Source organism: Phoenix dactylifera, chromosome 11 (assembly GCF_009389715.1).
Source record: "Phoenix dactylifera cultivar Barhee BC4 chromosome 11, palm_55x_up_171113_PBpolish2nd_filt_p, whole genome shotgun sequence".
NCBI lineage: Eukaryota > Viridiplantae > Streptophyta > Magnoliopsida > Arecales > Arecaceae > Phoenix > Phoenix dactylifera.
This window is the reverse complement of record NC_052402.1, coordinates 20566509-20578516: the sequence shown is the minus strand read 5'-3', so window position 1 is coordinate 20578516 and position 12008 is coordinate 20566509. Positions and strand designations below refer to the sequence as shown.

Sequence of the window (12008 nt, the reverse complement as noted above, 5' to 3'; positions counted from 1 at the left end):
CTTCCTTTCGTTTTCTTCTTTTGTTTTTGATTCCCAAGGTAACCACAAAGCATTCCATCCAAGAAAAGACCATTTGTAACCTTAATCATCAGAGGTCCGAGCCGCCTAAACAGCAGATAAATCCAACATGCTCAACTTTGGCGTACAGATGTGATGCGTAGTACATCCGGAATCTGACGACCCAACAAGAAAAATGTTTAGCCTTCCGGGGATACATAATGTGCCGCATATCAAAAAGAATTGTTGATGAGCTGGCGAAGAGAACCGATCCACCAGCGTATCGTTCAGATGTTTGATGCCAACATAATTTAACAATTGGCGAAAATCCGTAAACAGCCATACAAATCTGTACCAAAAAATAAAAATACAAATCCATACAAATAAAATGGGCAATTGTCCACTTCATGACCTGCATTTAGTGGAGCAATTGGATTGATAAGGTATGGCCTGTGATAAACCTGAGAACACGCAATTCTCATGCAAGACTGTTTGTACTGACTGCATACAATGCGGACAGCAAATGCCTCGTTTCACAGAACAACCATCCAGCGAAATAATAAAAAACAAGCTAGAACTACTAAAAGAGAAACTCCCCAACAACCACCAGCTGCAGCTCTGAGGTTCCTGCAGCGTTACAAAGTTGCCTATAAAGAATTAACCCATGAAGAACCGGACAAGATTCAAGGCAGTTCTCTTTAACAAAAAGGAAGCCCTTTTTCCATAGTTTCACAGCCAGTGCACCAAGTTCAAGCCCACGTCAGACATTATCACACTACCTAAACCATGAAGTTCTTCTACTGCTGCACAATAAAATGATTATATCAATCTTCTAGGCACAAATAACAATGTGAACACCAACGGTCCACATGCATGTAGAGCAAAACAAGAATTTGGATAACACATATTCCACAATTAGCACAGAACAGCAAGCACAAGGTCCATGCAATTTATATATAGAATTGTTTGGAAGACCAGTTATAGTTTTGACAGCAAAGAAGCAAGAAAATGTCACGCCTACCATATTTCATACAATAACCATCCAACATAACTAACTATTAGATATGATTCAAGCAAAATACTCTCCGCAACATTAGAAGCTTAAAAAAGCTAGCACTGCTAAAAAACAAACTCTCCACCACCACCGGCTGCAGCTCTCAGGTCTATGCAGCATTTACAGGTTTACACTATGAGTGAGCCTGTAAAGATCCGGACAAGATTCAAGGCAGCTCACTTTAACAACAAAGAATGCTCTGTTTCCATAGATACGCGGTCAACACTGCAGGTCCACACCCAGTTTCAGACACCATCATTACTAGAGCAGGCATGTCCGTCATCAAAATATCACTGCAGAATGGAATGATTAGATCAGTCTTCTAGACACATAGAAGGATTACATTCAAGAAAACCCAAATGATTAAAACATAAACGAAAAGGAAAAAACATTGATGGAAAAAAAGTGCTGAAAATTTAATTAGCAGATGTTCCAAGTTCTTCCCAATGCATGGTGGGGACTGGTGCCACCTGCCCAGGACGCTATACCTAACATAAAATTTGTGATGAAAAAACTGATTTTAAAACCCCAGAAACACATCTTTCTTTTAAGTTTAAGATTTACAGTAGGAAAGCATTGCCTACTTATGCTTATCATATCGTTTTTAAAACATTTTTCAAACTCTCAGAATATCACCAGGTCTTTCTTTTACAGAAAATCTGTGCAACCAACCTAATACATTCAAAGAGGTCCTGTAGAGTGGGAATTCTGAAATGTCAATACACAAGATTCAAGCAAATAAGGCTATTAGCAGCACTAGAAGCTTAGAAAGAACCTCAGTTCCATCACCGTCCAGAGGATAGTCTGGTTCCCAAAAGAGAGGGCAGGTGAAGTTGGGATGGGTAAGTCGAGGGCAACAAGAAAAACCTATTCTGAATCATGAATCTTTTGAGGACACTATGTATGATCACACTTGATCCTTGACCAAGATTAAGGACTGAATGACTTTGATTGGACTCACCCAACAGGTCCAAAAGCAGCAACCTTTTGAATCAAATAAAATTCTCCACGCAGGCATTGTTATGCCTTGATAAGACAAGTTTCAACAACACAACTTGGTTATTACTAAACAATTCACAAAAGAACTATTAATTTCAAACCTAATATACTTGAAACATGAATGATATGAAAATGGAAAAAAACAAATCAAAATCAATGGAAACACTAACCTGCTGCTGCTGTGGCTGCGGCTGCTGCTGCTGCTGATAGTTCCCATATCCTGGATATGCTGCATATGCATACATGTTGGGATCCTGAGGTGGTGGGGCATACCCATATGTATCATAGCCTTGGGCATACCCATAATAGCTACCATTCCATTGAGTAGGATCCTGCTGTGGCTGAAAACATCAAACAGGCGACTTCAGGTTTCTTCAATTTAACAAAACAACGGCAAGTAACTTGTCACTTAAAAGATTACTAAGACTCCAATAGCGTTAAATTCCTGAACCTGTTTATTTGCTGGACTACGACCCCATGAAAGCCGTATGCTCTGCCCCCCAATCTGGGTTCCATTTAACATCCGCAGGGCTTCCTCAGCACATGACCTGAGAATCATTAAAAAAGGTTCACCAAAATGAAACTGAAAGTATAATCCACACGAAGAGAGCACTGAAGCTAAGACATGCAAACCTGATTTTAAATTGAACAAATCCACATCGCTTGCCTACAGGTATCTTTACATAGACCAATTCCCCATACGGGCTAAAAACTTGCCGCAGAAGATCATCAGTAACATTTGGATCAAGCCCTCCAACAAATATCTGCAGACCAGGATAGTATATCTCAGAACCATAACACCCAAATGACTGCTCTAACATTTAAAGTATAACAAACTACCCACAGTGGTATTATTTGGATCATTCTCGGACTCAGTTCCCGGTGTAGTCTGGTAAGATGCTGCAAAAACAAAACAGGCGAGAATCAACTTCATAGCTGAGAATATCTTGCCAGCATGAATGCCATTAATAGTCCAATACTCTCTATATAAGACTGCAAGGAAATCCCAGAAAATTCTAGAAATACACCACATATGGGCATGCAGTTCTGTTAGATCAAACTAATTTCTGAAAGCCAAACCACTTACCAACAGATGAAGCATAAAATCTGCAACAAAAATACCATATGAAAGCCTGATTTGTTATATTAAATGGGCATTTGCATGCTAAAAGTAATTAGCAGGTGAGTATCCAGGTCATCCACTGAAGATAAGAATATGTTGCACATTAACGGTCACAATTAATTTGAAAACTGACCAAAATATCAAAAAATGCCCAATTTTATTTATGACAAAATTGAAAGGAGGTAGCTGCATCCATATCAATCCAGGAGTTATTTTGCATTCTTTGAATTCTAACCACAATCAGATCGTGAATCTTGTGAATCACCAATGCAGACTCTGAAAGAGTGCAAGCAACTAACTTTGAAACAAAGAATAAGAAGAGATGGCACTCGAAAAGGGGCTACTTAGGCTGTATAAAGCTGACAGTGTTTTCCCGTTCATAAAATGGAAGCTGTCAAAAGCCATAAAAGCAATACCTAATATGCTGTCACCTGTACACATAAAGCGTGGGAAGTATTTCCAGTGTCAACAAATAGATAGGACTAGGAGGCCCTTATTGAAATGTGTGGACTCTCAAGAAATGTTAAAGCCATGCTATGCCTCTTGCTCAAGGCATACTCTCATATAAAATGTGACCAAAGTCTTCTGCTGGACAGGTTCCTTCCCCTTCCCCTTTCCCTCCCCCTTCATCTTGCTGGAGAGTATCTTTCCCTCTTATTGGAAAAGGACACTACTGATTTTTATATAATTTAACATTTCCATGAATTTCTACCTTAGACCCATGTCAACAAAATATTTACCTTGTCAAACCCTTATAGCTATTCATCTTCACTACCACTTAATATCAAGATCACCTTGTCTCTAACCATTACAAAGTCTAACCTAATCTACTGGGTGAATGCCCTTTAGAGGGTGTTCATTCCTCCACTTACCCATAACCATCCAAATAATCATCTATGAACTCATGACTATTTAGGCACAACCTTACAAGCACTCCTTTGCACATCATATATAATCAAGATGATATCCTTTGCAATTGGTCTTCCATCTTATGGACCTTTTTCATCTTTGTCAACTTTGACATGGTAAACTTGCATGATCATGGTACAAGACAAAACCATCTCCACTGATTCACTGCCACACTCCAGTGGGCAACTCCTATAGCATTCTATTTCAAACACAACTGATAACAATTAGCCTATGAAACTAGTTTCCAATACAGTAGAACATCTACATTGGTTAAGAACTACGAAATGAAAATTTAATTCATTGTAGAGAATCAGAAATACAACCTTTCTAGCGCCTTTTGTAACACATGCAATTCTCTTTGCAGCCAAATTCTTTTTCTCCTACTACAGGTCATAGTCTATATTATAGCCATAGCCATCAGCCTTATCCCAACAATTAAGGGTTTGCTTTACGGATCCATATCCACCAAGCACTCCTATTTAGGACGAGTCATAAATTAAACTCCACCCAAAAAGTGTTTGACTGTGATAAATCATTACCCATTAGAAAGAAGTAGAACTAGATATACACAGACATAGCTAGCTACCCTTAAAACAAGACTAATCTGGTTATACTTGATGAGGAAATGCATGTTATGTCATATAGCTGAAGCAATCTATGCCACAGTCATCATATGATATTCAATGTATATTTAATGTATTTAATAATGTTCTTTCTCTAAGGAACTCAGCAAAATAGCCCCGTAACTTCGGGAGAAAGGGCACCGCCCCACAAAAAGGGTCGCAATGACCAGGCCTGATATTCATAGAAAGTATCTAACAAGTTCAATAGATCATGTTTAGCGGAATGACGGATATTCCTTGCTCATTATCAAACAATCACTTATTCCCAAACCGCAATAGTTTTCATTTTCCATCTTATGGAAAACAGCTCTACTAAACTCTCAAAATAAGCCCCCGCTCGTATGCTTCTAATAGGAAAAGCAGAACAGATCGCTTATGGGTTTACAGTTCACCTGTTGTGACCATAACAGCTACCGATCCCTTCACTCCCGCATTTGCTTGCCCTGAAGAACTACCTTCTTCAAAACAAGGCGTCAAGAAAATACAACTTGAAAACTCAAATATTATCATACAATTTTATTTTAAAAAAAATCAGAGAGCTTGACCAAGCTAAAATTTGCAAGTTTGTATTTAGAATGGATTTGTGATGGCCAGGAACAACAATGTGGCTTCTAGATTTAGAAAAACAACCATGTGTTTTCCACAACCAGGGAACAAAAAACGTTAGTTATGGGCTGAGCAGGTGGGTGGGTTTCCAAGGGGATCGGTGATGAGTGCCTACATACATTTATAAATGCACGGAGAACAACATTTCATAAATACTTGATCATATTTCCAATGCACATATAGACATGGATAGGTATTTAATCACACATGCATATTCATGCTGATAATAAGCTGAGTTTGATTAAGGGAGGGCTAGAAGTTCAACTTGAGGTTTCAGTTCCTGATATGATTATTTAAGAACAAAATATCGACTAAGATCTTGGGATTAAGTGAAATTCTGAACACCAAAGAAGTGGAAACGATATGCAACAGATTGTGAAAAAAGGCTCAACTAGAGATAAATAGTTGAGTATTTGAAGACAAAGAACAACATTAAGTATGATTTGTTTGATTCACACGTGAATACCTATATAGAGTTAAAAAATCAAAGTCAGACACATTAGACATTAACAAAAAAAAAGAAGCAAAGAATAATATACAAAGGAACAAACAAAGATCACATGGTACAGAGCTATGTTCTCTACAGTTCATCACAAAATAACCATGAAGCCAAAGAAGAGAAAATAAAGAATAAGAAACAAAAAGGGTGCAGAAATCATGAAAAGATATCAGAAAAAGAAAACAGCCAACTCATGGCATTATTTTGCAACTTCTAACATTGTTTTGAAATAGCAAAAAATGTTCTCATCTCCTACTCACATCATGGCATCAAAGGGCATCCCTTTGAGATTTACTATGACCTCCAAAATAGGTCTTCCGTCAAATGCCACTTAGATTTTGAAATTAATGCTGTCAACAATGTCACCAACAAGATATCTCCACTTAAAAAGAGTGCCTATTACTTTGATTGTCAAATCATGTAATAAATCTGCACTTTCACTAAAGGAGTAATTGTTTTGAGGTTACAAACTGTCATGAAAAATTAAAGATGCTGATACAAACACAAGACTTCTAATGCAAAAGAGGTATGAAACTGCCTAAGACAACAAAGAAGAAATGCATCTAAGAGGCTGAATAATGACTAAAATCATTATTTCAGGCAAACTGAAGATGATAATCAAGAAAGTCCAATACCAAAAAGAACTGCTTTTACCCATGAAAGGATAATCTAAAACAAAAACCCAAATTCAATATCAAAAAACAATATGAAAATAGATTAATGTACAGCTATGCAAAAGATAAAGCAAAAAAGTTGATATACAAAATGCCTAAAATAGTGCCTTTTAGAATGCTCAAGCTTAAAATGTAGAGTTGAAACATGACAGAAATTTAATTTCACTAATAGGTGTTCAAATGGAAGAAACTGAAGGATTTATAGCGGGAAAGCAGATAGATCTCTTACTTTGAGGAACCAGAAGAAGTAAATTGCGAATATAGACAGCTTTCTAATTTCAAAATAGAAGAGCTAAAGCGAAAATGTAGCATATAATGCCACATAAAAGCGCGTGGAACCAAATTATCACATAATTAGAAAAACTGACCTAACTGAGGCCACGCATTTTAGGAGATATGCATCTCAGCTGAAGTCAATTCCAGGCCCTAAATGAAGATAGCATGGCATCCTGCTTCGAGACAACATGAATTTCTATAAGTCTTTATTACTTAAAGCTAAGTGTAAATGAGCCCAACTTCACAAAGAAAAGTGCTAGGAAGGAAATGACTTTTGTACATCTATCGACGCAATGCCGCTTATCTTCAAGTGTATGACTGGGAAATAGAACATGATAAGGATAACATTTAGCAGATTCCACTACCACACTAAACATTCAGCTGATGTCAATACAACATATTTTAACATGAAATATACAAATCAGGAGGTGATTTTTATAGTTCCAGCAAATTTCTCTATAAGCAATGCAAAAAATAAGGGTAATTGTGACAGTATAGAAAAAATGAAATCAAGAACTGTCTAACATCCACCTACCATTTGTAGAATACTGTTGAGCACCCGCCTTCTTGTTGGCAGCTGGACCAATCCTCATAGGCCTTGATGAACAGTAAACTCCATTCATTTCAGCCATGGCACGTGTATGCTCATTTAAATCTGCGAACCTAACAAAGCCATAGCCCTTGGATCGCCCAGTAATTCTATCTGCAACAACTTTTGCCCCCTTAACTGATGGGTAGCGATTTTTGAATGTCTCTTGTAACAAGTAATCCGTGACATCTGAGGCCAAGTCCCCAACAAATATGGTATAATCAGCACCATCATCTCCGCGCCTCTCACCTGATCCAGAACTAGCCCAATTTAGCCTGAACGTTTGCTCGATATTAGGCATCATTTGGCCATTACATGTCAGAAGAACTCTTTCTGCAGTGGCACGAGTTGCAAACTCAATAAAACCATAACCCTCCGATTGCCCAGTCTGCTTATTTCGGATAATTTTCACAGAAAGAACCTACAGGATCATGAACAACATGAATGAGGAAGGACCCAAATAATTCTGATGTTAGATGTGATTGCAACCATCACAAGTTCTATACAGATAAATAAGCCAAAATAATACTTTTATTCCACTTCCACATTGAATTAGTACAAGAAAAATTAGCATGTCCAATCAAACTTCAAAACCTTCGTCCACTGTGTTTCCATAACAGTAATGGCAACTAAGATTTCATATTTCCATGATGTCAACCTAAATATCACAGCATGTATACACAAACTAGCAACTGCATCATATCAACAGGTAGCTAAAGGAGCGTCAAGATGGTATGCTTGCCAGCACAATGTCATTTTCTCTTCTGCTGCACCGCAATAGTGAAGCTGGAAGTCCAACCAAGAAGGCAGTTCAGTTATGATTATGAATTATGCAACTACTGTATCCCATAGAAGCTTCAAAACTATATTGATGGCAGAAGAGTACAATAACCGTAAGCAGAATCCACGGGCGTAAGGCAAGCAAATGAGTGTTCTTACATACCCAGGAGAAACAGTAAGTGAAGCTCAGAAAGAGTATGACGTGGAGAAATCTTCTTTTTTTTTTTTGAAGGAAATGACATGTAAGGAAATCAAATAATACAGTATGGACATGTGCAACAACCTTGACAAAGACACGATACCACATACAAGTTGAGTGGTCGACTAGAAGAGAAAGGGACCAAAGAAAACTTGAATATGCCTATCAGGTTCAAGAACTTTGGTTGGATAAAAGTAAACTAAGGATGGTGAAGCAAGGTTTTGCATTGATGTAATCTAATCTCATCAAGTTGTGCTGCTGTAGCAAACTTAATACTTTCATCAAAGGAAACTCTTGTGAACATGGATGAAATGAGCCTGGTTATAAATGTGACAAGCTTTGGGACCAGCCCTAGTGCTTTGGACATTTTACAAACCAAGCCTGGAAACCACTTCTTCCCATATAACCACAATTCTTTCATTAGACAAAAGAAAGAATTTGTAACATATCCTCTGAAAAAATTATTACCCTGAACATATAATCTGAAATCACAGAACACAGTATTTCAAGCAGCAAATTATGATATGACAAAAGCTAGCCCTTTCAGACAGTTACCATACCCTTTAGAACTATGTCATTTGTTTCAAAGTAATATTCTCAGGTGGTTTGCAAAATCCTGAACAAAACACAATTTATTACAATACCAAACTAACAATTTCAAGTAACAACCAATTACATGTATAAGTCACAGCCTTCTCACTTTCACTGTTCCATTTTCAGGTTTTATTAATTCAACCAACTTGCTAGTCTTTCAGATGCCTATTTTCTAACATTGACAAAATTATAATTTAAGATCTATAAAGATATAAATAAAAACATTTACTCATTCAATCAAAACTAAATATGATAAACAATAAGTGAAAAAGCCCAAAAAACAATCCAAACACGTAGCTCTCTTTTACTAGGAAAACTCATGTTTTTAATTATAACGTGTCTTCCGCTGTTTCTATGTGATGGGGCAACAGCAACCCTAATTCTCAATAATTACATGCAATTAAACACTAAGATCAATTGATTGACAGTAAAAATAGCAATTTCAAGGTCATAATACAGATCCTAGCTTACCAAACAAGCTACTAAAACAAAAACAAATGAAGAAAATGAAAACATAAAAAATATCACATTAATCAAGATCCATATAATAAAAATGGTCAAGAAAGCAAAAAAAGACCAGGATTTCATACAAAAGAAACCAAAACAAGTAGATCGATTACAAAGCACGTATCAAGGAGAGTTTGGAAGAATAAAAGGAAAATTTTGTCACCTCTCCAGTCTGAACGAAGCACCCATAGAGATAGTTCTCGTCCATCCAGTACTGCAAATCCCCGATCCAAAGCGTCCGGATCTCGTCAGCCGATGCCGGCTGAGAGGCCGCGGCGGGGGCCGGGTACTGCATCTGGGCCTGCTGAGGTTGGAACTGCGGCGGCGGCGGCACCGACTGGGGCACCGGCGGCGGGATCTGGGACGGCTGCTGGTTCCACAGCGGTGGCGGCTGCGCCTGGTAGTACGTCGGTTGCGGCGGGGGCGGCATCACCGTCCACTGCTGCGGCTGCGGCTGCTGATGCTGATCCATCGGTGGCTGCACCATCCCGCCGGCAGGCTGCATCATCTTCGGAAAAGAGAATAACAACAAACCCTAACCCTAGAAAACGAAAAGGGGGAGGGGAAACCCGAACCCCAACCGAAAGGTTGGAAGATAAAAAAGGGAGGGAGCGATCAAACCCTAACCCGAGGTAAGGAAAAAGCGGATTGGCGGTGGCCAAAGAGAGGGAGGGTGGGTTGGAGAAAACCCTAACCCTAGCGAGAGAGCACGAATGAGAGACGGAGAGGGCCCGCGGGGTCGCAGAGGAGTGAATATAAAAAAGCCGACGAAAGGATAGCAGCAGGATTCGAACACCACACGGCTCTCCTCACTGGTGCGCGGTGCCGCACGGTAATCCTCTGCGGGGCACTTACAGCTGTACTCTGCTCGTATGCTTACGTGTGCAGAAAACCAGAGGCTCGTGACGTGGACGCATACTGAGCTCTTCAGCGGCGCCTTCCCATGCATGCATGACGCACATGAAGCAATTATTTAATTTCTATCTGCTCACGTAGACACGGGGCGCATAAGACTTTTCATGCGTGAATTGGTATCAAGTCACAAGTTATTTGTTTTCTTATGCAACACCCACGCAGCAGTCTGGCATTCCATCCCAAAGACAGCTGGAGCTTATAACTGCATTCACGACAAGTCTGTTTGCATGCTGCCAGTCTGAGCTCGAAATATTTCAGACAGGAACCTCGATGTTAAACCTGGCAGTCTGGATCGGACTTGAAATATGGGGCTGCATATTAAAACAGGCCAAGCTCGGGTTCAGTTCAGCCCGGCCCTGCTCGAATCTTACATAAACAATACTTCCTATGAGCAACACCTCTAATAAACAACCATAAATATAAGTTCATAGATTTTACCAATTTATTTCAAATATTTAATTTTTGTAAGTATTTTTTTATATTTTTAAAATATAAAAAGGGTCTAGAAATACTAGGCTTGGGCCTGAGGAGCCGACCTAAAGATGGGACCGGGCCAAACCTGAGTAGTTAATTTGATTTATGGGCCAATGGGGTGTAAAACCCCGTTTCTTTGTGGGCCTAGTCCAGCTTGTTGGGCTTGGGCCGGCCATGTGGGCCACTCAACGTGCGCCCGACGCATGAATCATGGGAGAACGACTTCCGATGGAAGTCTTCTTCCTCGTCGAGTCCGGTAAGAAGCAGACTTGGAAGGCAGCTCGGACCCCGGGAGTTGCTAGATTTGGCCTATAAAAAGGCCATCCATCTTCCCTCTTGGCATCGAGTTTTCCTTCGATTTTAGTTGGAAGAATTTCGCCATGTCACCATCGATTTGGCCGAGAGAGCTCGTCAAAGGTAAGGTACAGTTTTCCAACTCCTCTCTCTTCTCCTTTCTTCCGGTTTGGGCAATGATTCGCCTTGAATTAAGCTAGCAAGTCGTTGGATTTCTGTCCGAAGACAGGGGTGCCCTTTTTCATCTTCCTCTTTCGAGCTCCGCCGCCGCCAGCCCCCAGGTTTGGTCGAGCTTCGCCGCATTCTAGGACCTTTGGGATCATGTGGTCATCGGTCAGGGATATCGGCCGTGGTCTAGACCAAGTTACCATGAATCAATCCATATTTTTTTTCTTGATTTTTCTCCCTTTTTCCTCATGCTGGTCGGCCAGCATTGCCGGCGAGGCTGCGACCAATGGACCGCCGTGAGCCGCCGCCATCGAAGCAGGCCGCCTTGGCCACCACCACCCTGATTTAAGAAAAAGAGAGGGAGATAATGACTCTCCCCTGTTTTGGAGAAGAAGAAGAGAGCCCTCTCTCTTCTTTCTCTCTCATCTCTCATCTCTCCTTTCTCTCTCTTGTTTATCTCTCTTTGCATGGTTCTATGGACCAAGCAGGAGGGTCCCAGTGTTCTCATTATAGATCTGGGTTGACTCCAGTAAAGGATTATAGATTAGTGTCGTTGCGACCACCCGTCGTGCTAGACATACCCCAACCATTGCTGAGTATCGTTGGACTCTATCATCATGAATCTCTATTGTATTACTTGTACCATAGTCTGAATTTTATTCATGGTTTGACTAGTTAGACTTGCCAGAACAGATTGATCTGGATCGTCGGATGCTGCTACCTAGTCG

The 12008-nt window shown here is 39.8% G+C and overlaps 1 protein-coding gene across 1 annotated transcript; it reads right to left on the bottom strand.

The window, feature by feature from the left end:
- Nucleotides 1-912: 912 nt before the first annotated feature.
- LOC103709195 (polyadenylate-binding protein RBP45-like) lies at nucleotides 913-10166 on the bottom strand. The gene is made up of 7 exons (XM_008794423.4): nucleotides 9593-10166; nucleotides 7296-7770; nucleotides 2895-2950; nucleotides 2684-2814; nucleotides 2502-2598; nucleotides 2221-2391; nucleotides 913-1344 (listed from the first exon to the last, which is right to left on the bottom strand). Exons 1-7 carry the CDS (start codon nucleotides 9935-9937, stop codon nucleotides 1342-1344), a joined length of 1278 nt encoding a protein of 425 aa, XP_008792645.2. The 5' UTR covers nucleotides 9938-10166; the 3' UTR covers nucleotides 913-1341.
- Between the last annotated feature and the right edge of the window lie 1842 nt (nucleotides 10167-12008).

What these genes read in the sequence shown, in the direction of transcription:
- LOC103709195 (XM_008794423.4), bottom strand. Translation starts at nt 9,937, where the DNA reads ATGATGCAGCCTGCCGGCGGGATGGTGCAGCCACCGATGGATCAGCAT. An exon ending in GCTTCGTTCAGACTGGAGAG is followed by an intron (nt 7,771 to 9,592) that starts GTGACAAAATTT and finishes ATGATCCTGTAG; the next exon opens with GTTCTTTCTGTGAAAATTAT. An exon ending in TTTGTTCAATTTAAAATCAG is followed by an intron (nt 2,599 to 2,683) that starts GTTTGCATGTCT and finishes AATGATTCTCAG; the next exon opens with GTCATGTGCTGAGGAAGCCC.